Source organism: Erithacus rubecula (genome assembly GCF_903797595.1).
Source record: "Erithacus rubecula genome assembly, chromosome: 10".
Lineage (NCBI taxonomy): Eukaryota > Metazoa > Chordata > Aves > Passeriformes > Muscicapidae > Erithacus > Erithacus rubecula.
Window position 1 is genome coordinate 8,772,117 of NC_136662.1, and position 25,958 is coordinate 8,798,074.

Below are 25,958 nucleotides of genomic sequence, written 5' to 3' on the forward strand. Positions count from 1 at the left end.
GCACTAACCCGCGGCTGGGTGTGAGGTCGGACGATGACCCCCGCCCCGGTGCGGGGCCGGTGGGGCACTAACCCGCGGCTGGGTGTGAGGTCGGACGATGACCCCCGCCCCGGTGCGGGGCCGGTGGGGCACTAACCCGCGGCTGGGTGTGAGGTCGGACGATGACCCCCGCCCCGGTGCGGGGCCGGTGGGGCCGCCCCTCACAGGAGCACCGCGCCCCCCAGCGGCCCGGCCACGCCTCCCCTCAGCCCGCGGCCGCTGCCCGCGCCCCCCGCCCGCGCGCCCTCCCGCCCGCGCTGATGTCACATCCGCCGCCCGCTCCGCGCCCGTCCAGCCTCGCTGGCTCCGCCGTCTCCCGGGCCCAAACTTTCGCGGTGGGCTGGCCGGGGGGAGGGGAGGGGCGGGGTGGGACGGGGCCGTGGAGCCGCTCCGCCAGCTCAGGCAGCGCCGTCCTCGCCCGCCCTCCCAGCGCCGAGGCTGCCCGCGGAATGAGCGTCCCCCGGGCGGCTGCCGCTGCCGCCTCCACTCGGGCTCGGGCGGGCGGGCAGAGAGCGCGGCTGCCGGCGCGGTCGCTGCGGCGGGAGCGGAGTGAATGACCGAGAGGAGTGGCGCGGAGAGGCAGCCCCGGGATCAGGATGCGGGCACCCGCCGGCATCCTCAACCTCCTGCTGCTGTCCTTGCTGGCCGGCCTCGATCCCTCCAAGGTAGGAGCCGGCCGGGCGGCAGGTTGGCAGCGGCGGAGCCTGCCCGCACACGGCGTTCGCGGTAGCGGGCGACGCGCCGGCGGCTCCGGGGAGAGGCGAGTGCGTGTCCTTGGCTGCCCGAGCGGGCGGACAGAGAGCAGCAGAGCTCGTGTGGGAGCGGCCCGGGCGGGGGGCGCGGTGCCCGCCGTGCAGCGGGGCCCTGGGCCCGGCACCCCCGGCTCCCGCAGCAGCCCCGGCTCCCGCAGCAGCCCCGGCTCCCGCAGCAGCCCCGGCCCCGCAGCAGCCCCGGCTCGCAGCAGCCCCGGCTCCCGCAGCAGCCCCGGCCCCGCAGCAGCCCCGGCTCCCGCAGCAGCCCCGGCACCGCAGCAGCCCCGGCCCCGCAGCAGCCCCGGCTCCCGCAGCAGCCCCGGCTCCCGCAGCAGCCCCGGCCCCGCAGCAGCCCCGGCTCCCGCAGCAGCCCCGGCTCCCGCAGCAGCCCCGGCCCCGCAGCAGCCCCGGCTCCCGCAGCAGCCCCGGCTCCCGCAGCAGCCCCGGCCCCGCAGCAGCCCCGGCTCCCGCAGCAGCCCCGGCACCGCAGCAGCCCCGGCCCCGCAGCAGCCCCGGCTCCCGCAGCAGCCCCGGCTCCCGCAGCAGCCCCGGCTCCCGCAGCAGCCCCGGCCCCGCAGCAGCCCCGGCTCGCAGGAGCGGAGCTGTGCCCGCCGGGGACGCGGCTGCCGTGCCGTCGCTGTCCAAGGCCGGTCGCTGTCCAGCGCGAAGCAGCGGCGATCCATCCCGCTCCGGGCAGGGAGGCGTTCATTTGCAGCGCCGGGTGGCTGCACCAGTTCTGGGGAAGCAGCGAGGCGCTGGAGGCAGGGATCGGCGGCCTCCGACTGGAAATAAATTTGTTTAGAGTGAAACTGGAGGCGTCACGTGAAAACACTGAATTTAGTACTATAGCCACGCTCCGGGCTGCTGCAGTTCTGTTATTTACAAACGCGTTCAAGTCACCAAGACACCGCAGCTGAAATTGAATTAATGATAAAAGTAAACCATTTTAGAGGTTTTAGCCATGCACCCTGGCTGGTGAAGGAGATTTCAGATTAAGTCATTTAGAAAACTGGAATTGCACTCCACCGCTTACAAGCAGTAATGACTGAAAGCGCCCAGGTCTGCAGATGTTTGTAGTGCTGTATTTTATAGACGTACAACTTGTCTCATTTGTCGTTTTTTTTGTGGCATACAGTCTTGTAACTGTGAGCATCATAAAAACGTGACAGGAGAAAGCGTTGCTATACTATTGCAGTCCATTAGCAGCAGCACTCCGTGCCGTGTTGCCACAATTCATATTGCATGGTGGTGAATGTCATATTAATGATAGCAGTTAGGTACCAGACAGCCGTGTGAGGCAGTGCTCAGCTCTCCTGGCAGCTTTTTCATTTTAAACAAAGATATTCATCTGTATGTATACAAATATGTACTGAACATCCAACAATATGTAAGGGATGCTGCTCTTTAAAACCAAAAACAGAACCTAAAAAGCAATTCAGTGACCATCTGATTTACAGCTGCAGTATTCTGACTGCTTTTCAATCAGTAACATACAGTGACAACTTAAAAAAGCAGGAGGTGATAGAGGACTAATAATTACCTAAGAAATTACTTATATCACTTCTATTAAATAAGAGCTATTTGAAAGTATCAGGTACAGCTGTTCCTGTAAGACTTATCAGGCAATGCACACACAGGAGTTTCACGTCTGTGGGAATAGCAACACATGGTCTCATTATAACTACAGGTTTCCACACACTCATTTTCTTTATTTTTCTGTCTTCTGTTACACTTAGCAAGATCTACTAAAAAGACTGTATAAAAGCAAAGGAAAAAACAGGATTTATATCATTCTCTGTCCACAGAAGAGTAAAACCACTACTGAAGCAAAGAGATCTGGCAGAACAATTGTTTTTAGTTCAAACCACAAAATAACACTGGGAGAAAATGTTCCTTTTTCTGTCACCATCCAGCACCGAAAAACAGGATGAGGCACTGGAATGAAATGGCACAAATGAACTTTGGAAACTTTGCTTCTAGCCCTTTTTGCTGTGGCATGCTGTGCAGAGGGCATGAAAATGGTCTTTTAGTCATCACTCTGTGTGACATTTTCAGAGATATTCAGATGTTCTTTCCAGGCTCTTTTGACTTTGTCAAGGGTCAGGGATGAAAAAGCTGAAAATATTTAAGATTACATTAAAATTAAAAATCTGGTTTTTTATCAGAGCTAATTGGCTTTTCATAAATTAAAAAAGTGATATCAAGTGCATCCTACACCACATTAAACAAAAACATGCCACATAGCAAACAGTAATTTAATTTTGTTGACTATGAATAATATATTTCATGTTTCTGTGGAAAATTATATACATAAAAATTTTAACAACATTTTCCTAGCAAAAAAATACAAGTTCTGACTGAGCACACTTAATTAGTGCTCAATTATTTATCTTGTTTTATGCTAAATTGAAATAGAATAATAATTTTCTGCCCTGCAAGTTGGGAAGGAAATCTATGATACAAACCTAATTGTAGGAAACAAGAGGAGGGTAAATTCCTTCTTTTCCAGAAAGAATTGTGCAGTATGCTCATGCCTAGAAAGACAACTTTCTACGTGCCCTTGACAGTCACAAACTCTTTAGCTTGTGGCAATGAATCACAGCAGATATTTCTGGTTTACACAATACATTTCTAGTCAGTCCTACATAATTTTCAGGTAATAATTTATTTTATTGATCAGCTATTTTAAAATAATGCCTTGGGGAGTAAAAAACATTTTTAATTTAGTACCAGGCTCTCACTGAGTGGAGACTGCTGTCTTCAGGCACTCTTATTATGACAGAGATGATGTGCTCAACTTACTCAGTTATTTACTGATAGTAGAGTGTTTAAGTATCGCCATCTTATGGTAAAATATGTAACAAAAATTTATATCTAGTTTGTCCCCCCAATCTCTGAAACATTAAGATTTTATTTCAACCATAGTTATTTATTGTCAATGCTCTTAAATTCTTTCTTTTCAACTTGATGTAAAATATTGATCAACTGTAGAAATTCTTCTTTAACAGCTGGAAGACCACTCACTAATAGTAAATTTTAACACACTGCTAATTAATGAATTTCAATTTAAGATACTTATTAAATGTTATATATGTTGACTTTATTATATTTTCTCTCTGTATTTACATAGGAAAATGTTAAAAATATATCCATGATAAGATATATTTCATTAAAGATTTATTTCCAACAGGGTGGCTAGACATTCAGCAGAAAGCCAGCTACAGTGAAAGGATTTGGATAGAAAATCTTCCTTTCTCCTATTCATAAGTGCAGTATCTTGAAAGAAGGAAGTATCCAGTATTAGGAAATTTCTAATGGTTACTGCTAGGTGGCATCTCTGGGCTGCTTTTCTCCACCTGGAGTTTTCTGTAATGACCTTCACAATATGTAAAGTGGGCTTCTGTTATAAGGGTTGCTTTGCTGACCATAGTTTGATATCAGTGATTTACTGAATTAACCAAGTAAGCATTTTGTAGTGTGATAAAGCTGCTCCACATAAAAATCAAGCTCAGCATTTTTCAAAGTGAAGGATGGCATTTTGTAGGTTTGTGTAAATCTAAATAGATCTGATAAATATGTTCATATTTCAGTGCAGTTAATGATTTTTAGACCTTTAAATTTTATAATGGCTTTATATCATACTTCTAGTTATTTTCAATTATTTGAATATTTGCAAAAAAAAAAAAAAAACATTTCAGAAAATGACTGCCAAGTACAATACAGACAGAAACTAAGTACAGTATTATTAAGGACAGTTACAGAAAAGAACTGTATTTGATATTCAATACATGAGATAATAGGATGGTTGGGAATATTGACTTAAAAAACAAAAGCTGATTTGAAATCAGACGTCTGTTTTTCAATGCTTAAACTTTGCATCTTTGGGATGGCTGTTTCTATATTTTAAAAAACTATGATTTTCACACAATCAGACTATACACATAGCCACTAAAATCTTTATTTTTCCCTGGATTTCAAGAACTTGTCTGTAGGAAGAGTGAGCTGCTTTAGTTCTGGTTAGCAATAGAAATTAATTTATCCCTATTGCAAGAATTTATAAGAATACTATGTACAGCAAGTGGTTAACACAATAAACTATTTTACTGAAAATATGACTCATAGGAATATAATACACTGCTAAATTAAATCTTGTTACCTGCTTGGAAATTAATTTACTTTGTTTCCTACAGTATTAGTAGCTAGTCAGTATGAAAATCATTCATAATTAATTAACCTCCAAGGTTTAAGAATGCTCTAAATCATGAATTGCTGACTGTGGTCAAGTCTCACTTGGTGTCTGCTCTCCCATTTTTGAGGAACATGACTCAATAGCCACTGAAGAATATCCTATTACTATCAGTATGCCCTGGGCTCTCTCCCAGGTGTCATTCCAGATCTTTTACTCTCACTCTAGTAACTTCAGTCAATATGTTAAGACCTAAGATTGTAGTTAACACTACTTGTTCTTCCTGCAGTAATCAATACAATGCCTTCTAACCTTTCAGTGCTTGGGGAAAAAAGGATATTTCATGTATTTCCACTTTATCAGTGACATACATTCACTATTACATTATATAAAATAACAGAAAGGTATTCACCACATTGTTTTAAGTAAGATATATTAAGATATTGGAAGAGAATATGCAAAAAGACACATGGGTGACATCTGCATGAGTGCTAACTCCCCTGTTGCTGTCAGATATTGCATGGTCTTTAAGGGCTTTGAAAAACTGTTGATGCTATGGGAAGAGGTCTGGTTTTTTTCCTGTGGTTAAAAACTGATTCCTGTCTTGCTCAAAACCAATTATATATGTTATACAAAATCTCAAAAATAGTTGTATATATATAAATATACACAGACAGACATATCCTCACAGGAAACAATTATTTTTCCAGTAGAGGCATATTGCCTTCAGCTAACAAGGCTTCCACCTTTCTTCTATGTTTGGCCAAGTCATGAGCCAGTGAAACACAATCAATTCACTAAGTCTGCAAAGAAGAAAAAGCTGAAGCAGAGAAGCAACTGTCAGGAACACGAAATGCAGTACTGAAGCTATTAAAACAACATCAGCTCTAAAAATGGTGTTTCTAGTTGGCTGCAGATTTAACAGAGTTGTGTTAAAATTGCAAGTTCAAATACATGAAATTCATAAGGGACCTATTAACAAATGAACAGGGAATCTTCAGAGAGGGCCCAGTCTATCTGGGGCACTGAAACCCTCTTTTTCAAAACTGCAATATGACAAAAATGCTTCAGGGCATCACTTAGGCATTCTTAGTGAATCTTGACTGAAAGCCAGGGAAAATGCAAAAGTGTTCTGTAAGTCTTTGCATCAGGAGTGTGGGACAAGTCCTCTCAAGGACCATTTCTTACAAGAACAGCAGTCTGTCCTACTGCTTCTCTCCACAAGGCTGTAGACTTCTTGTCTAGGACCAAACCTAGAGAAAGCAAGGACTTTGTGTGCCTGGGTTTGAGTGCAGAATTCTTTTCACGAGTGAAAATTCAGAAACAGCGAAAAGTAACCTTACTTTTAGAATTTCAGAACTTCTTGGATTTACCCAGAATTTCAGACCAGATCTATTATTCACATGTTTTTAAACCAAGGTATGTAACCCATGCACATGGTTCTATCCACGTTCATCATTCCATGTAAGAACCTAGCTAGCAGAGTTTTTAGTGCTATAAGTCAGTAGGAAACCAGAAATACAGTAGCAATACTTAGTATTCTTAAAAGTACTTTGAAATTTATCTAGGACATGACCTCTTATGTCACAGCATTATTTCCAAGATTCAGTGACACTTCACTGTAAGCATGGACTGCAGCTTCCAATTTTTTTCCTTAGTGACTCAAGGAAAACTGACCTTCTATCAGCACCATTATTTACTAGAACACTGGAAACTATTTCAAAAACATTACTATTTTTTATTTTTATTTTTGTTTTTATTTTAATTCCTGACATTAAGGGGCTTTAAAGTCTAGGCTTGGTTTTATTTGGAATTGAAGAATTCATATTTCTATCTTAAAGAGACACCAAAATGAAGAATAACAAGGCCCCCTGTACAGATTATTTTATCTTCATTCCATCTTGTTTGGAATAGAACTAAAAGATTTTTAATAAATACGGAAATAACTGATGTATCATATTTAAAAAGTTAGTAGCATTTGTCTAGTTAGGTGTGTGTTGTCTAAAACTAGATGATCTCTAGTCTTCATCTTTGCTTCTAAAGATGGTTCCCTGAAAATTACTTTTTCTCACAACAGGACTGATACATACCAGTTAACTGAATATACCAGAAAACATGTTCCTGCTTAGGGAAGGAAACAGAACATGAAATATTGGTGATACAAGCAGCTGACATTGAGAAGTAACAGTATCAATGGACACAGGAGGGTACACAATAATTTATATACTGAAAGGTTCATGGTGGAATGCTTTCCTTTCATATTATTCTATGCTGCCTTCAGCTTCGTTGCAGAGATTTGCACATCAGAAAAGCTAAAGAAACAACCAGGTGTATTTTTCATAAGTCAGTAAACAGTCTTAAATTCAAATTTGAGTTATAGCCAAAAGTAGATTGAATATCAGACCTATGAATATGGCATTTTGTAAATGCCTGCCCAGTTTCTTTTGCAGCTATATCTTTTTGCAAGAAAAACATTTTATGTAATTACTCATAAAATATGCAGTCCTCCTTATTTAAAACATGTTTTTTCCTCAGGAGGAATTAGAGAAACTTTAATATTCTGACCTCTTCTGAGCCTTTTTCAGACTTTTAGATCGCTTAAGTAACTAACCTAAAGCAGCCCCAGATAACACAAATACAGTGTTTTTCATCCTGCATTCCCCTGAAGAACAGTCACCTGTCTGCTGCACTGCCTTCTAACCAAACAAATTCTTGTAACTGTGATTTAGTGATTCTGTTTACTTGTTTCACTGAAAAGCATATATTAATCAGCATAGCAACTGCCTAAGCAAATTCTGAGAATAAGAATCCTTCACTTCTGTGGTTTTGGGAAATAGTGTTTGTACCCTCCTCAAGCTGTAAAGTAACCCATAAAGGGGCAACCAGAAAATTTGGAAAAAACAAACTCCATTCTGAAGGAGAACTGAGTGAACTGTCTTTTTTAAGTGCCATTCATAATATGGTGAATATTATTCTTAAATTATTGGGGCATGTTATTAAAAAATAGTTAGAGATTTTCACGGACTTCCTTTCTTAGAACCACAGTTGTAGAAGTATACTTCAAAATGTGTTTTATTGTGTCCCTTTCAAGGAGACAACTAAGCACATAAGTAATTTTTCATGTATGAAATTGTAAATGCTATTTGAGTTTGAACTTCAGACTTAAAATGAGACGCAAATCTGAACTTCATTTAGAAGAATTTAGAATACATTAATACTTGTGATGACAGCAAATGTCAAATGATCTGAGATCTCATAAACACAAACCTATCACAGCCTTCCTTCATATTAAATGTGATTGCTCAGTCTCAGCCTCCCTAATACAATTGTTTTTTTCATATTCTAATTGTATAACCTCCTACATATTATTCAAACTATTCTATCTTCTTATAACAAGACTGTGTATTTTCAATATATGGTATTGGGATGTTTTTCCCAAGAAAATATGTAGAAGGCAGTGTAGTTGTAGCAAGCTGTTGTACTGTGTAACCAGCAGTACACAGAATAGATGATAGTACAAAAAAATGCAGATCCAGTCCTGAAACCAAGTGTGTGACAGGTTTGCATTTATAATGAGTCTGGATCAATATTGTTTGCTGTTCTTACAGGTGTTTCTGGGCACCTGCATAGAGAATATAGAGATGCATGTCAGGCAGAGTAGCCTAAATACAAAGATTGCTGCTGTCCCATTTTCCATCCTGTCTCTGAATACATGCACAATTATCAAAACACTAAAAGCATACATGTTAACAATCTCCCATGAGAATCAGCTTTAGCCATGAGCAAACAGGATGCTCTTCTGTATTTCTGACTTTTTAAAGCCTTTTTAAAACCTTTTTAAAGGTTAACTTCTGGCTCTTTAACCTGGAGGCTAATCCTACTGCCACCTCTGCCTGCCACATAACAGGCAGGAATTTACTGACTTCTGGATGCCTGTTCAGTATCCAACAAAAATTTTCAAAGTGCTTTTGCTTTTCTTTGTCATTACTATGTTGATATAAAAATAATAAGGGCTTTGCTATTCAGCAAGCTCAACAGTATGTACTTAGAGTAACAAGTGCAATTAAACTAGATAGGCAAAAATGTAGCTGGAAAGGCAAATAAGTAAACTGGAAGCTATATTCCATACTATGACACACAAAACAGCGTTTTCAGTCTTACAGAAATCTCCTGTCTCTGAAAAATACACTGAAACCAGTGTATACAAAGAATAAAACAAGTGCCTCTAAGATAGGAGGGCATGTAAATAGTAGGAGTGGCTGTCTTTACCCTTCTACTGAATTTTCATTTTAAACCTCCAAAGTTACATAAGCACCACATAATCTTATGTTCTTTGATGTAACAAGTTCAGTTATGACATCAAAAAATCTGTCAGCTGTGGCTCATACAAGGTTAAATAGCTGATTTGCATTCTAATTCTTTTGAAGAGAAAGTTTATAAAAATATTTTTTAATGACCTTCTGCTATACTATTTCTGCAGACACTGCTAAAATAAATACTTCCATATTAGCAGAAGATACAGATATATATTTCTATCTTGTTTCCTTTCCATACATCTTGCTGTGATCAGCAGTCTGTCCAGCACAATTCAAGAAGCTCAGATTTCTGTGCTATAGTTGTTTTTTGCTGATCTTTGCCCTCTGGACTTGCTTTCTCATAAAGCCACGTACATATGCTGCTCAAGTTCAAGTCAGTGAATATGAATATCTTCACTGTGGTGATAGAGTAAAATAAGTGTATCCAAAGTTCTGGGTATTGGCCTTACATTTACATATGGTACCCTGCTTTAAATGGTTGCTGTTATCCTTACCTGGAATGGATGTTGCTGTTACCATTTTGTGAGATCTCAAAATACCAGCAATGTTCTGTCCTTTCTTTAAAACAGCAAAATACAACTTTAGCCTACAAACAGACACACACACACTTATATTTGTCAATAAAAAAGAGCAGGCATCTGAAGAAAATTTTGAATGGAGCTATTTACTATATCAGTGTTCTCAGAATGCTCCATTTATTTAGACCATGGTGTTTGTCTTTTTTAGAGACAAAGTTCTCCCTAAGGTGGTCTTTTTTATCTCAAGCACTCAAAAGAAAAACTGTATTAGCTAAAATACTTAGTCATCATTAGAAGTATTTAATAAAGCAATAACTTGATTTTGTGAGCACCACCAGGGACTAGATTGTGGAATTTTAGAGCAGACAGAGAAGTAGTTTCATGTCCTCAAAACTCCTTTATTTATATTTCAGTCAGTGCTGGCTTTCACCCTCTCCCTCCTCCTGCTCTGAGCTTCAGAGAGCCACACACGAGGATGACCATAAATGTCACTCATCTGTTCTTCCAACTCCTTCAACATCATCTGTGTGTGGAGGGATGTACAGGCAGATCTGTTCCTCTACTTGTCAGATTAGGCAATGAAATTGTCCTGGTGGATATGATGCACAAGGAGAAGGACTGTGCTGGCTCAGTTTGTTTCTTCCAGCCTGAATGAGAAGTGAAGGAACATTCTTCCTTTGGAGATTTCAAAACAAAAAGGCAGAATGACATCAGGCTTCCCTGATGTCTCTGATAAGGACACTGTATACCAAGAAGACACCAGGTAATACAAAGAACCTCAAATTTTAATTTTTTGAAAAAATGAAGAAAAAAGAATTTTCACAGCTGCAGCAGTACTGGCAGTAGTTGAAGTATCCAAATTTCTAGTATTCAAGTATTCTAGTATTCAAAGTTCTAGATTTGTCAAGTGTGCAAGCTTGTCTAATGGCTAAGGTCTCCACTGTTGTTTATACAGAAGAAAAATTTACCCAGATGCTATTGGCATTCATATTACATTCAGCACTGTTTTCAGGAATAAAATTAATTGCTGCTGCTAATAGTTCTATCCCATTTAGAAATAGCACAGAAATTAAATAAGGTTAAGATTGATTAGGCCAGTGGGTCCATGTTTGTACAAGGGATATGTCCCTTGTTCAGACCCTGAAAACAGTTCATGTTTTCTCGTGTGGTTCCCCAAATCACTTCTTAAATAGATGATCCTGATTACTGAAAAATATGCCTGATAAGCCCTAAACTGCTCAGTTGTTAAATAGACACAAGGTTGCATCTTTTCTCCTTCAGAATTTTTCCAAACCACATGCAATTAGACACCATCTAACACTCACACTCACATTCTCATGAGCATTCTTGTATATATGCTGTTTGTACTTTGTGATTTTCTGGGTTTAGTAGCATCTAATACTTAAGAATGACCAGTGTTACCTTTTCACTTTCTAGACCCTCTGGGCCCCTACCTTCAGAAACTATTCTTTTAGGCAAATATTTTTGTGGTGAATTATCACTCTTAGTTTATCCACTGTCATAAATTTCTTACAGTTCTAATGACTTACTGTATCATGTCATCATTAGTTTCTCAAACTGAGGCAGGTTTTATGAAAGTAATAAATGGTATATTTTTCTTTTCTAGTATTTCTGCTTCCTCTGCAAAAAATTGGCTATCATTAGCTAATTTAATACCAAGGTCCTTAGGCTTTTCCTTTCTTCTCTCTCCAAAATGCTGATTGTTATTCTGTACCCACACACTTCTTGTTTGCAATTTTGGAATGCTTTCTGACTAGACACATCCCTTAGAGATCCCCCTAACAGCTAGGGATTTGTGTTTGCCATTCAGTTTTCTTTAGAGGATGGCTTCTCCTTTTTCCAGGAATCTTTTTGATACTTTTTGACTTTGAGAGATTAATAGTTTTGCTAAGTTTTGAGAGATTCCTTTGGTATTATTTAATATGCTGAATTTTGTTATTTCTAATTTTTTAATAAAAATTGAAATTAGTTCCTCTGAGCTACAAATATGAGTATGTCAAGCCAAATGCAGTGTTTACCTAGGAAAAATATTCCAGACTTAAAATAATTCATGTGACTATGGTTCATGCCTCATGTGTTTGATTTTACTTAAAAGTATGTAACAGATCTAATAACTTGTTTATTGGATTGGAGAGACTTTCAGCTATCCTTCCAAGGGCATATATCCAAATTCTGGATCAGTTGCTCCAATTAGCATCAGCTTAATTACAATGCTTCATGCCAGGAATTGGTTAGGGTGGGAAGTGGAGGCAGGGAAGGTAAAGAACCTACCACAGCCTAAAGGAGCTGTTCTTTATGTACTTACTGTTTTGGGATAGCCTTTTATAACACAAGTCTCGTTGAAAAGTATTGACTGTAATGTGGGGAACTAATGATTAGCCCAACTAATAACTACCACCATCAAGTTAAATATTAGGTAAAGAATTACTTTTAATAATTTACTTGGTTATTTTAATTTTGTTAAAAAATAATATCCAGTCATACAAGTCCCATTTGCAGATCAGTCAAATTACTTCAGAGTCTTTGCATTTTCCACTGAACTCTTTCAATTCAGAACATTTTAAAATTGGCAACATCCTGTTAGAGATATCTTCACACCAAACAGAGCATGTCCTCCTCATTTCCTATTAGTAGGGCTTTGCGTGTCTGTTTCCATTTGGACCAGTGTGCTCAGACCTACAGACTCTGATACTGGAGGAATTCTTGCCTGACAAAGTGACAAGGCTGATTCCACAGTATAAGTGAGTGCCATGGTTTCTGTTCATTACCAGACTCTACTTGGAGATCAGCTTCCTTGAAGAGTAACTGGGTGAAAGACTAAAGATAATACTGGAGGTAATGGGGAATTCAGAACAAACCCTTAAATACTGACTGTGGATGCAGGCTGTGCCACTGCTGACTCTAAATCCAACTCAGAGCTATATGCAAGACCACCTGTTTGGTTTGAACTGTGTCACTTGCAACAATATAAAAATGCACGGGATATGAGCCTTACAGGATAAAATGTAAAATCTATCTCAAATGAACAGGCTGTGAAACTGAGAGTTTGAGATGAAAAGAAGGATCAAAGTAATATACTAAACAGTGGACACATTGTGAAAAATGTACTAGGTACTTTGAAAAATGAAAAGAATAGGCTTAGAAAGGGAAGATAACAAGAAATTAAAATGGTACAATGTGAGGTTAAAATAAATAATTCTAATGGGAACAGCCTGAAAAAACACTTAAAATGGAAATATCTGAAAAAACTTGCTAATACCCGAAGTCTATTTTGTCTTTCATAAAGGCACTGACCTATTAATAAAAATAAACCTAAGAGTACCCAAGTAGATTGTGACTGGGATATATTTCATTTAAAAATACACTGCTGAGTGCCTGAAGAAAGCCCTGTGGCTATTCTTCCCTCTGCCCGTCCATCAGTTGTGAGTTAGAATGTTCCCATACCTGTGCTGGGTAAGCAGGTCTGTGCTCATCAAGGACCATGTGGACAGGAGATTATTGTGGACAAGCACTCAGTGCAAGATACCTATGAAGAAAATTAGGATGAAAAAGCAAATTATTCAATATTTATATTTCCTAACACACTGCCCTCAGTAGATAGGAAAGAAAACAGAAATAAAATCTTCCACAGTCATTCCAGTTTTTAAACAAATGTAGGTTAAAAATTCTACTGCTTTGCTATCAGGCAAAATCAATGATGAAGCAGTATGTTAGGTGAATACTATAATTTTGAATACACATTTATAATTTGTGTACTTACATTAGTGTAAGATAGCATTTTGTGTACTCACTTAAGAAATACCAATATATTTATGGTTTATCAATCCAAAGTTCCTCAAATTTTAGCATTCAGTTTTGTGACTTATTCATAAAATAGCTGTGCACTACGAATTATTTATAGAAATGTTGCTGAAAATAGCACTCTTTGTAGACTGATTCTAGTAAAAGAGAAAGCTAATTTTGTTAAATTGTTTAGATCAAATTATCTGCTTAGCCTTATTATTGAGAATACAGTGCAGTCTATTTTTAACTACACAGTGGGGCTCTCAGCACTTCTGAGAAGAGTGAGTTAGAGCCTAACACATTCCACTGCTGCTGTTCTGGAGGCCTGCTGTGAATATGCAATTATGAATGGATTCAGTGTGTGAATTTGCTTTGAACTGTACTGTCTTTTATTGTGTTTCTGGAAACTGCTAAGCCACCCTCTTCTGTTTCTGTCCAGAGAATACCACACATTACTGCAGAAGAAATGAAAGAAATCTTCCATATTGAGAAAGAGTAAGCAGGGCAAACAACATGACTGTTTTTATGGGATTCACAAGGGATCTGTATAGTACCATCTCAAGACAATAGATTTCCTTATTCTCTAGTTGGAAAGAGAATGTGTTGAAGACTGAGGTACAATTAAAATGTTGCTACACATTATTAATATATGATTTCCTTTATCCTTTGTAATGGTGAGAGAATTAAGTTGTTACCTAGTGTTTGTATTTATTGTACTATAGAAACAAAGTGCATTTATGTGATGTTGTCTCACATGCATTTATATTGTCCATACATTGTGAAATAGCATATAAATGTGTTATTCCTCGTACACAAGTTACATTTTAATTATACCAAATCAGCACCTCACAGGCTAGATTTCACCACCAGTGTATTCAATTACAATCAATAGAGGTCACTTCCAGTTCTGCCTCCCTTGCTGTCACTCCAGGGCTTTAGCAATTTAATTGTAGGTTCATATCCATGACAAGAACACACATTCTTCATATCACATGAAAAGTAACAGAACTTTTGAATTCCTCTTTGTTGCTAGCCTGGACTTAATACATTAAAGTATTATGACATCCTTGGGTTGAATTCTCTATCGAAATTAAAATCAATATTATCATTATCAGAGAGAAATTAAGAACAGATTTGGAACACAGTGAAATGGAAAATAATTCAGGCAGATTTGTTCCAGGCTTAAATACTTTCCGTGAATTCAAATTTGGTTGACCAAAGAAGCCAAGCTTGGATAACCTAAGATTAACCCTTATGAAGCAGTTTAGTGGAATCTCTCTGAGAGGCTCCCATGACACTTAGGAGATGGCTGATTAACTGCACTGCTGGGGCAGCTTCCCCTTCCCTGGAGTTTCCACAGTGTGCCTGTCAGGAAACCTCACTGCACTGTTAGCCTGCTCTTTACTGACCAAACCTGAAAAGATAAAAGTGCAGTAGAATTATTTGCCAAGTGACACAAGTTGACCCCTTGTTCTTAATGAAAACTGTATTCCAATATCTTCAAGCTTTTCTAGCATGTAAAGTACAACTCATTTCCAGATGAAGTGAGACATTCTTTCTCTCTTTATAAAATCGTAAAGAAATCTTTGGAAACCATATAGGTCATCTACTTCCAAATTATGTCCTGGGGATACAATTCTCAATGATCATTAGATTGGTTTACTGTTATATGAACTCCACAAAGAAAGAATTGTTTCCCCCTTTAATCCCAAAGATACTAAGTATTACTATTAATAATAGAAAGTATTTACTATTCTTATCACACTGCCTCATTTGCAATGGCATATTATCTTGGGAAGAGAATTGTTTTTGTATTCCTCCCTATTCTGAAATTCTCTATAGCTCCCTGTGGGAAGAACAAAAGAACAGGACTCATTCTTCCTCAGCAGTCACACAGCTGATCTCACAATATGATGCTGAGTTCATAATGCTTCCAAGTGTTTACCAAAATAAGAGAGAGAATGATGTTTGTTGTGTTTGACTTCAGATTATGAGATCTCAGGGGTATATGCTCCTGTACCAAAGAGAGGAGACACAAGACTGGTCCACAGCTCATTTTGGTTTTTAATGTTTCTTGTTCTTTCCATTCTTATTCCTTCCCCATTTACAAAGGGAATAATATGGAAGAAAAAGTGTTTGTAAAGGGACACAGGAGGGACTCTTTCTTTGTTCACTCTGACACTTACTTGGCATTTATTTGATCTCATTTTGGCAAAATTACTTTGCAGCTGTCTGAAAGTGATATTTAGTCTGTTATGAACTCTGCATGAAATATTTTTAGATTTGATTTTGGTGAGCCTCCTCCTAGTAAATTATTTCTAATTCATGTGAGTTGCATGAACCCAAGAGCTCCATTAACCTTCATTATGACTTCTCTCACTTTGTAATCTGAGCTAACATACAAGCACAAAGAAGAGATTTAAATGAAACAGTGTATTTAAAATATGCCAAACTTAAACTAGTGATTTTAGGAGGCACAGATACTAATCTATGCTAAGTTTATCTATGCTGAGATCCCACTGTTGCTCTGTTTGATTGCTTTTAGTGGACCAGAGCCTAATCAATAATTTCTGACATGAGTCTTGGTTTCTTGTCAGCTCAGAAGAGCTCGTTTTCTGTCACTCTGCTGCCCTCTAAAAACATTGCTCATTTTGATGGTATTTTGGGGAATCTTATGCCCCCACTGTAATCTTAAATGAAAAACAAAAAAGTCTCTCACCTATTTCAGAAATTTTTCTCTTTCCCTGTTCACTCCCTCCGCTCAGAAGCAAACCTTGTGCTCCCTACCTTCATCAGAACATTCACAGAATCATAGAAGATAAACTATAAAAAGAAGCTTCAAAATGCATATAATCCATTCCTCCAAACCAGAACAATTTAACATACTTGCATCATAAACTCTTAGCCCTGCATCATCCTAGAAATTCAGCCAAAATATGAGTGCTTTATGCTGACAGCTGATGTCCTAAGAGCATTTTCTAAAAAAAAGTAAAATGAACACATTTGTCTCAAACTAAGACTTCGGGCCATGCAGCTCTTCTCTTTTGCTCTAAAGTCTTCAAAATAAGTGAATTCAATTGTCTGAGCATTACAGAGTTTTCACTCCTCCTAACTTGGAACTATGCATGGAGCTGGTTGATGGAATGTGCAGGTGTGATTGAGCAGATCTAAATCTTGTGCTATGGAAAAGAAAGGAAAACAGTTGATCAAATGTCACAAATTATATGCAGCCTGTAGTTCCAAAATGTTATTCTAAAGATATCTGGCATTCCTTATGTTCTCCTTTAGGCTTTATATCACGTCCAGTTCATTAACTCCTGTGTTAGTATTAGTGTTACAGAAGATGATAACTTATATTAACATGGTCCAAAGAAGGGACTTTACCCTGGTTTCCCAGGTAAAGCCCTTCTATTTCAACCAACAGGATGCTGCTTGTATTAAAACAACCTTAGCCTTACTCTTTCAGTACTGTGCAAGGTCTGGGTTCAGAAAGTGGAGGTGTTGCTGTCTTCTGGGAGTGCTCTTCTTTTTAGTTCAACACAGGACAGACTTGCCTGGAAAGGTTTACCTCAGTCTCCTGTTTCAGAAACCCACTAAAACACAGATATCTGTGAAGTCAATAATATTTGGTCATCTAACATTGCAAGTAGTAATTTATTAATTGATGGAAAGTATGACAGTTTTATAAATTTGTATTATATTTTATAAAACTCTTTAAAAAGTTGCAGCACAGGTTCCTCTAATCTAAGGGTTCTTTTCAAAGAGTAGCCAGTAATTTGCATATTACTTCAAGAGCAGAGGCAGAATAATCAATTCATATAGAAAATTCTCTCCAGTTGTTGATTACAACAGAAGATGTTCCACTGAGCCATAAAATTTTTTTTTCATAGTTACATTCTTTTGTGCTTGAGTAAAACTAAATCAGTCCAGGGTAGTGTGATTCTTCCATACATGGATAAAAAGCATCGAAAAGCACCACTGTACACAAGATTTTTAGTGATGTGTGCACACTCCTTTACTATGGATAAGGAACTCAGGAGAGATGATAACACAACAGTCCTTTTTGCTTGAATTTGTATCTCAAGTGCTAAAGCCTGGAATTTCTGCTGCACTTCCCTGAAGATTGCAGGTTTGCCTTTCAGGAGCCTCTGACATATATGCAGTAAAAACACCAGAGAAGGACCGACATGGTCATAAATCACTTGCTGCTGGTACCTTGGCATTGCCAGGACTCCCTGCTCATTACAGCATAACCCAGAGCTGAGCAGCCTGTGATGCCAACAAATGCCTCAGAAGCCCAAGAAGACAGTGAGCAAGAGTCAGGTAATCCAGAGATGCTCAGACATCCCTTCTCAGTACCGCAGGACAGCTAGAGAGTCCCAAAGCACCCTGACTCAAATCAGAAAGCTCCTTTTTCTTGGTCCTTGTCTGCCTTCACCCTTACACTTCTGTCCTGCTCTCTCTGTCAAAGAGCTCAGTTTCCAGCTGCAGTTGTTTTCTTTGGCAGACTGTGAGTGTATTACCCAGTAGAAGCACCACACTAGACTGAGCAGAAGTCTTAAGAAAGAGTCAAGTAGAATAAGGAACCAAGAATATTATAATATTTTTATTTGTATTCTTCCCTGATTTCTTCTTTAATCTTATATTAGCATGTGAAGTATTTTTTCCTCTCTTACAGTAGATTGCAGACAACTGTTTGCCAACCCAGAAGGCTTAAATTACAATATGAATACAGACTGTGAATTGCCTTAGATTCTTCATAATTACTGAAGACTGACTTCATGCAGCAATGTAACTGTCAGTGTAGAATGCTGAAAGGCTTTTATCCTGATGGTTACATTCAGAATGCATTAAACAATGTATGTGGTACAGCTACATTGCAGTTCTTATGCCTTTGGCATAAGTAACAGCGTTAAGTAATTTGGAAATATAATCAGTACTTCAACATCTGATAAAGCACGTTCTTGTTTAGAGGTGCTTTTCTTTTCCAAAATACTGATACTCTCAACTATCAGCCCTTTCAGTTTATATTGCATTTTTAAAGGGTCTGTATTGTCATATCAGCCACACTATTTTCCTCAGATTGTCTTAGAGATAAATAATATTTGATTATCATCTCTAGAGGCATCTAATATTTAAAATTTGAATTTTTTCACATGCAGACTGTAGGGCCGGTTATCTCTTTTTGTTTGTAAAGTTCCTTAAGAATTCTTTTATCTAATGGAGCAGCACTTGCACTTGTGCTCTGAAACAATGTTGTTTCCAATTCATTACATAAGGAGAAATGAGGCATCTTGTGAAGTAAGCATTAGAATATGAAGTCAGAAAGTGAACTGCTAAGCCAGATTGGTCTTTGGGGAAATGGGATATTTCCACTCCACTAAAAAGCTATTATAATAACATTCTTTTGACTGCCAAGCAAGCTGCACTAGAGACTTTATTTGCTCCCTGCTTAATCTGACTGGTATCTGGCTTCTGATGCCTCACTTTTGAGTCAAAGCAAGAGATTTTACCTTTTCTTTCAGTGAATCTCTTGCACCTTCTGATTCCCAACCTTCATTCCTATACTAGTTTAATTAGATTCTAGTATCCTTGCCAAGTCCAGTACAACAGAAACTTGCAGCAATGAAGGAACAATAGCTTCCAAATTAAACACTAATTCCTCTGAGACTCCAAGTGCAAAGAGAAAGAGTAAAAACAATAAATGACATTTGTATCTAGATAGCATTTGCATTATACATTCAACCTTGGCTTTCCAGCTTTATCTCTAGAGCACAGTGTGCTACTGAGGTAAAAGCTGAAATCTCATCTGCCTTGTAAACCAGGGTTTTTATCTTCTCCATTCTGCCTTCTTGCTCTGGTGTGTTACCTGATCTTGTTACATTTTGAAAGAAATATGTCCAAAACCAATGTATTCTGTCTCTGAGACTGCTGATGAGCTCAAGGGATTTATAGCTGTGACATTTCCTGTACATCTGGGAATTCATAGCTGAAATTAAAGCCTTCAGGGAACACTGGTTGAGATACTAATTTGTGTGTTCCTATCTGGTCTACACGTAGTGCGCAGTTCAAAATTTATTTATAGGTAATTAATTGTACCCTCAAGGAACAATCAGAAAAGTCCAAACTTGGGAAGCTTATCATACTAGTAGGATTTAGCAAAGCTAAGTCTACAGTCTGATATCTCAGTTTCTTAATACAGGTACCCTCAAGCCCCAACTCCTAAAGAGAGTCTTTGATCCTGTGAGGGAAGATGGAAAATCTGGAGCCAAAGGTTTTCTGCAAAGAGATCCATATCTGTGAATCTCATCTGAATTCAGTTGTTCTAACCCCAGAAAGCAAACTGCAGTACAGAAAACTGAAACACATGAAGGGAGTGTTCTAAGTTCATGTGTATATATGAGCCAGCTACAATTTTTAGGAGGTTGTATCATTTACTGAACCAACAGATAGAGAAAATGGTTTGCTAAGGGAAAAAATCAGCAATTTATATGGCTTAAGAAACCATAACCAGGAGTTCTGAAGAATCAAAAATACACGAGCTGCAAACAGCTTCTGTATAGCTCAGACATGTAACTCTAACAATAAACAAATATGAAAGGCTGCCAGCAGCAAAACACAAGGGTAAAATTAAGGATAAAACAAGATTGCTTGAATGTCCCCATTTGGGTATGTTTTTGCAGTCTGCTTTCCAGGCACTGGAGCATTCCCATAGACTGTGGGTATAAGTGACTTTTCAAGCAACAAAATAAATGAATTTCAGGTCTCTACCAATTTTTCAAAAGAAATAAAGTGCCTAGGCTGATATTTATTCTAAACACTTTGAAAAAGAATTTGTTGCTTAGCCAAAAATCTCCATTCTTCTTATTAATAAGCCATTGAATTTATGTGAAATTACTTGATTGACAAGTTTCTGAGGACCAAAAAGTCATTTACAACCTAAGGACTTGTCTTTTACCTATTAATAACTGATAAAAAAGATTTCCAAAACATTTCTTTTTATATCAGTCGTTTAACAAAATCCCCAATGATAAATTTAATATTTTAAATTCATCTGAATATTTTTAATTTTTAATATATATGAAAAATGGGCATGTCACAGACTTTATCTACTGAGTTTCCCTTTAACTCATGAACTTCTGTATCCTGACTTCACTGTACAGTGTATCAAAAATCTCACATTTAACAATGTGAGCAAAGGTAATCTATCCAAACCAGGAGGATTGTGATAGAGATCTGGTGTAAATCGTGCAAGTCACACTTGGCCTTTAAACTAACTTTGACTATAATGAGCAAAAACTGTCTGCAGAGTGACTGTCATGTAATTAAGTTACTTCAGAGCTAAAACTTAGCACTTTATTTTAAAACTCCTCTTAAATCCTTCCAAGAAAATGTGTAAATTCAAGTTGGGTTTTGTTGAAGGAATGACTGGTTTTATCTGTAAAATGTGTGTGTGGTAGTAAAACAAAAAGGTCTTTCAACAGGGATAATTTAGGAAAATATTATTAATAGTCTTCAGGCTAAAGTTGTCATCCCTTGCATCAGATATAAGACCTGCAGAAGTCTGTTTTCCAAACAGTCTAAAGTACAGGAGAAGCTGCAACAAACTAGTGCTTGGTTTCTTGGGATTTATTTCTACTGAAAAAGCCAGTGTCTTATAAATAGTCTGTTACTGTCTGTTCATTAGGCAAGTTTTGCTGTTATTCCTGATGTACTCCTGCTAAAATCCTGCATTAATGTGCCTTCCCCTTGACCACAGCAGAGCTTATAAGAAGGAGCACAGGCAGGAGGAGTTTCTCTGCAGCAGCCATATTTTCATACTAGAGAATGTATTTTCACCTCCTTTTTTTCTTCATTATATGGTACATTAAAAAAAAAATTAAATAAAAATAGACACAAACAGAAAAAAAGCTATCAAAAACTAATTCTTGCAAACAGCCCCATGGCATTCCATCTGGCCCCAAAGAAGACAAATATTTTCCTGAAGCACTGCCTGAAGTAGATTCCATCTGGAATCACATTTTTTCTTATTTGTGACAGATTGACTCTGTTGTATTCATAAGAAAATGAATAAGCAATAATTCATTAGTCCATCAAAAGCACAAAGTCAATAAAAAAGTAAGTGTAAAATGCAGTTTCTTCAGTTTGCCACGTTTGAATTCCACAATATTATCTTCAGCATCTTCCTATTTCTGTCAAACCATCTCTTTATATAGATTTTAAATCATTTTAATCTAGTTATAAATCTAAAATGGATTTTCAAAGCTAAAAATTATGAGCCTTAGTGCTTTTTTTATTGCTATTTAATTGCCTTAACACCACAAGCACTTTGACAAATTGGCTAAGATTTTTTTTTTCCCAGTTTCATGTTAGTAATATTTACTGTTACCATTTAATGCCTTGGTGCTTTTTTAGGAGCAGGTGATGGGAAACTTGGCTTGGAATACACTAATGCTGGACAAAAACTCAACAAAATTTTTGCTTGGTCAGGATAGAGGGCTATAAAATACAAATAAGAATTTTATAGTCTGAACTGTACAGTGGCTTTGATTGAAATTTTCTTGTTTTGTAGTACTTGATATTAGTTTGTACATGTTTTTAAAATTGTATGTTTGGATTGAAAACACTTTCAGGACCTCCAACCCAAGTTATGTGTCCAAAGTTATTTTTTGCCCTTGTACAAACAGCTCTACTTTCTGTAGCAGTGCTAGCTAAGCTGCAGAAACTAATTACAAAATTTAGTAGAACTATTTTATTAAATTTCTCTGTCATTTGCTAAGAAGTTAGTTAAATTTCCCTGTAAAATTAATATCAAATCTTGAAGGTTATGTAAATGCCTTCATTAATCAAAATCTTGGCCCTTTTTTGTTAATTAGATCTAAAAGCTTATGTAAAATTTCACCAGCATTGCCCATGAATTTTATTCTCACAGTCACATTGCTAAGCATTCCTTTAAAGATTCACTGACTTTGTAATTCTTAATTGGTGAATTTCCCCTCATTAAAGCTAGAAAGAAGGCCTGCACTGAACTTCTTGAGGACAGAATCCTTTTTCTCTGTAAACGAAATCTTTCCTTCTGAGCTGCTCATTGATGCTCACACCTCACACATTTCATACTTTTCTCCTGTGAGATAACAGTGGTGTTTTAATTTTGATATTGTAAGCAGAGGGTTATGACTGCACATGGGGATTAAGTGCTGGAGATGATAAAAAAATGGCCTTAAAGTGCTGAAGAGGCATTTAAAAAATATAAATTATGGAGAGTGTCAGTAAACAGAAGGCTTCTGATGGGGTATTGCCTGAGTCTTCATCATTTCCACTCCATTGTTGTCAGCTCACTAAATCCCACAAAACTGCAAAATTCCAATCATGTCCTAAATTGGGAATGACCTTGTTTCCTTTGGTCACGAACTGCAGCTGTAAAAGACTGACTATAATGTGACTTGATGTGCATCCTTACAGCCTTTTTAAATAGATTTTCATCTTCATTTGGAAGATGAAAAGTGAAATTTTTGTGTGGGATAAGTCATTGATGGGTTTGATGTCAGAGCTGCTTACTGAGCTGTAAGGGCTTTGTTCTTTTCCACTGTCACAGCCTGGAGTATCAGGCACTGCTCTGTAGAGATGCAAAGAACCCAAAGCCCAAACATTTCCCAACAGCTCCTCAACCTGCAATCCTGGTCTGTAGCAGCTGAAAAACCACCCAGGAGCAGCCCCAGACCACAACTTCCTAACTCAGAGAACAGGATTTAATGGCTCTTTTAGAAACAAGGAGGAGGTAAAGTGTAACACCACAGGGTGAAGAATTACAAGTGTTGAAATTACTAACCTTTAAGTATCACCATGCAAGCTGCATACTTATATTGTTTACTTAGTTATTTAGATTATGTCTCCAGTTTTCATTGTCCACAAGTTTGAAAAAGTGCCTACATTTATGTTAGTGTCTACTTTGGCTCACAATTTTCTGTGCTAGTTTTACAAGAACTTTCAATGTATACCACTCTGTTGTAATCATCAAAAGAATTTGGTCTCTCCTAACTGTTGCTAACTGCTGCCCATATGGATTTTTCTGAGCATTGTGCTGATACTAAAAGTCTGCATAGTGGTGTGGCTATCACACCTGAGTCAAACCCCTGGTAGAAATGGAGGAAGGAGAGTCAGAATTCAAATCACTTCTTTCAAAACAATGTAGAGATCTCTGGTTATCCAACACATTTGCTGAGCCTGGGATCCTGGAATACCATGAGCTGGATGAATGACAGTAGCCTTTTTTGTCTCTAAATAGAGGCAACTAAGGATATTATCCAGTTCAGGATTTTGTTCAGTCTCAAGGATCTCAACCTTCACACAGCAGGAGTGTGCCTGAGGTGACAGAATGACCAGGCTGAGGCTGGGCACACTACCATGACTGCCACTGTGCCCATGCCTAAATACTAAATTTATTTTAAAAAGTGCTTTCAGTTGTCTTTTAGCATCTTTCTTTTGGTATATTCAAGTGACAAGGCAGGAGCAAAGAGGCAGTAATCCCTAACAGCTCACCACTAAGTATGTCTCAGTTTTTTCAGAGCCATTTTTTCTTCATCTTTTTCTTCCTGCAGCTTTTTCTTCCCTCCTAAGAGTTTTGCAAATTTTTTGTAAACTATTCATGTTATGAGTAGCTTTTACAATCTTGCTTCTCATCCATGTGCAGAAATCTCAATCTTCTGAATCAAAACTTAAATAATTGGCATTTTATCATTTCAGGGAAATTGTAGCCAAGATTAACCTATACATTATTTAGCTTTTATTTATTTATACAAACCACTGTAACTGCCTGAGAGATAGGAACACTGATCTTCAGAAGATCTGGGACACATTTGGGGCTTTTTTTATATTTATATTTGGTGTTGGTTATTGCTGTGCATTACAGAAGTTAATTTCCCACAGTACTGCCTTCAGATAACAGCACCAATTTAATACATTTCTTTCTTTGCTCACAGGGGGCTGGGAACAGAACTTTGGACCTTCAAATTTGACACTCAAATTCCTTATACATGAGAAGCTGCAGTTGCTAATAACATTCCAGCCCTCAGCAGCCCTAAGGAGAGCAGCACCCATTCGTTACAAGGATGGATTTAACTCAACCCCTCAGGGTCACACACCAATTTAAATGATTTCAGTAAAAAGAGAAAAAAAACAGAGTAAATGGGAAGATTAATAGAAATGAAAAATTGAATTCCTTCAAGTGAAATACTGTTTAAAACTTTGATTTCTGTTCTGTAAAACATGAATAGGAAATTAAAAAGGCAGCAAAAAAAAGTGTCATAATTTCAGTAAGGTTTATGTATATTCTCTATTATTTTTCTTCAAGTAATAGAATTTTGATTCTTTCCCAAATAAACACTTTCAGTTCTTCTCAGCATTATTTAGTTCAGAAACTTCCAGGATTACAGCCTTAGAAAATAGCCAGTATTTGCTCTTTATATCCTTATGTAAACATAAAGTACTTTACAGCATCTGGGATCATGCTTTGTGACATATCCATATATTGTTTTACCAACTACTGAAATGCAGCACATTTTACTGTGCTGAAACACAGCACCTGGCTCATTGTAGTCAAAGCACAACACAGCATTTAGAACAGGTTAAGTATCCAACTGAAACTGCAAGAAGCATTTTGCAGGACAGAGCATAGCTAACTACTGGAATTTGACAACAGCATTTGGATTAACACCTCTGTCTTGCAGGCAAGATTGAATTTTCTCAAGATTCACTTACACTACTTGTAAGCTTTCATCCCTGATTAAAAGTAAACTAGACCTTCTAGGATGGTGTAGGAAGCAGTATACATTAAAAATGGATTTGCTTGCAATGAGACACATTCACAAAATCTTGTTATTTTAAGAAGTTTCAGGAAACGTGGTGCTTTCTGAACAGAAATGTAATTTTCTTTCTTGGGCTTTCTGCCTACAAAAAAAAGATCTTTATATCTCAGGAAGGAAATGTTATTAATGCTACTGTTGTTAGAAAACCCAAACAGGAAGATGCTACAGCCTTTAAATGCCATTATCAGTGCCATGCTGGTTAAACCTATAAACTCTTGGTTGGTACTGTAGCCTGTGGGTTGCCAGACCACTGGGAGTAAGCTCAGCTTTAAACTTCTGAAGAATCTTTCCCTTTTTCATCTCTCCAGAGAATATGAGAGGGACATGTTAGAAAAGGGTAGCAGCATGATGTGACAGTTTGTCTGCCAAAAGAATGTATGGAAACATGGTGGGATGAAGGGCAAGTCAGCAGGATAACAATTCCCACCTTACTTTTTATTAGTCAGTCTTGACAATTATCTGCATTAGGAAATACAGGA

General features: G+C 38.4%; 1 protein-coding gene and 1 long non-coding RNA gene across 2 annotated transcripts in view; one reads left to right on the forward strand and one right to left on the reverse strand.

The window, feature by feature from the left end:
* The first annotated feature begins 396 nt into the window (after positions 1-396).
* The window catches only part of OLFM3 (olfactomedin 3), a 46,477-nt gene continuing 20,915 nt past the window's right edge, over positions 397-25,958 (forward strand). The window contains exon 1 of the mRNA XM_079314274.1: positions 397-704. Within this exon, the coding sequence (XP_079170400.1) occupies positions 636-704 (69 nt within the window). The 5' untranslated portion in view covers positions 397-635. The remainder of the gene's footprint in view (positions 705-25,958) is intronic.
* LOC306806049 lies at positions 8,176-13,344 on the reverse strand. Its single transcript, XR_013775374.1, has 3 exons — positions 13,277-13,344; positions 9,788-9,879; positions 8,176-8,599 (listed from the first exon to the last, which is right to left on the reverse strand). It is a non-coding gene; the product is annotated as an uncharacterized lncRNA (long non-coding RNA).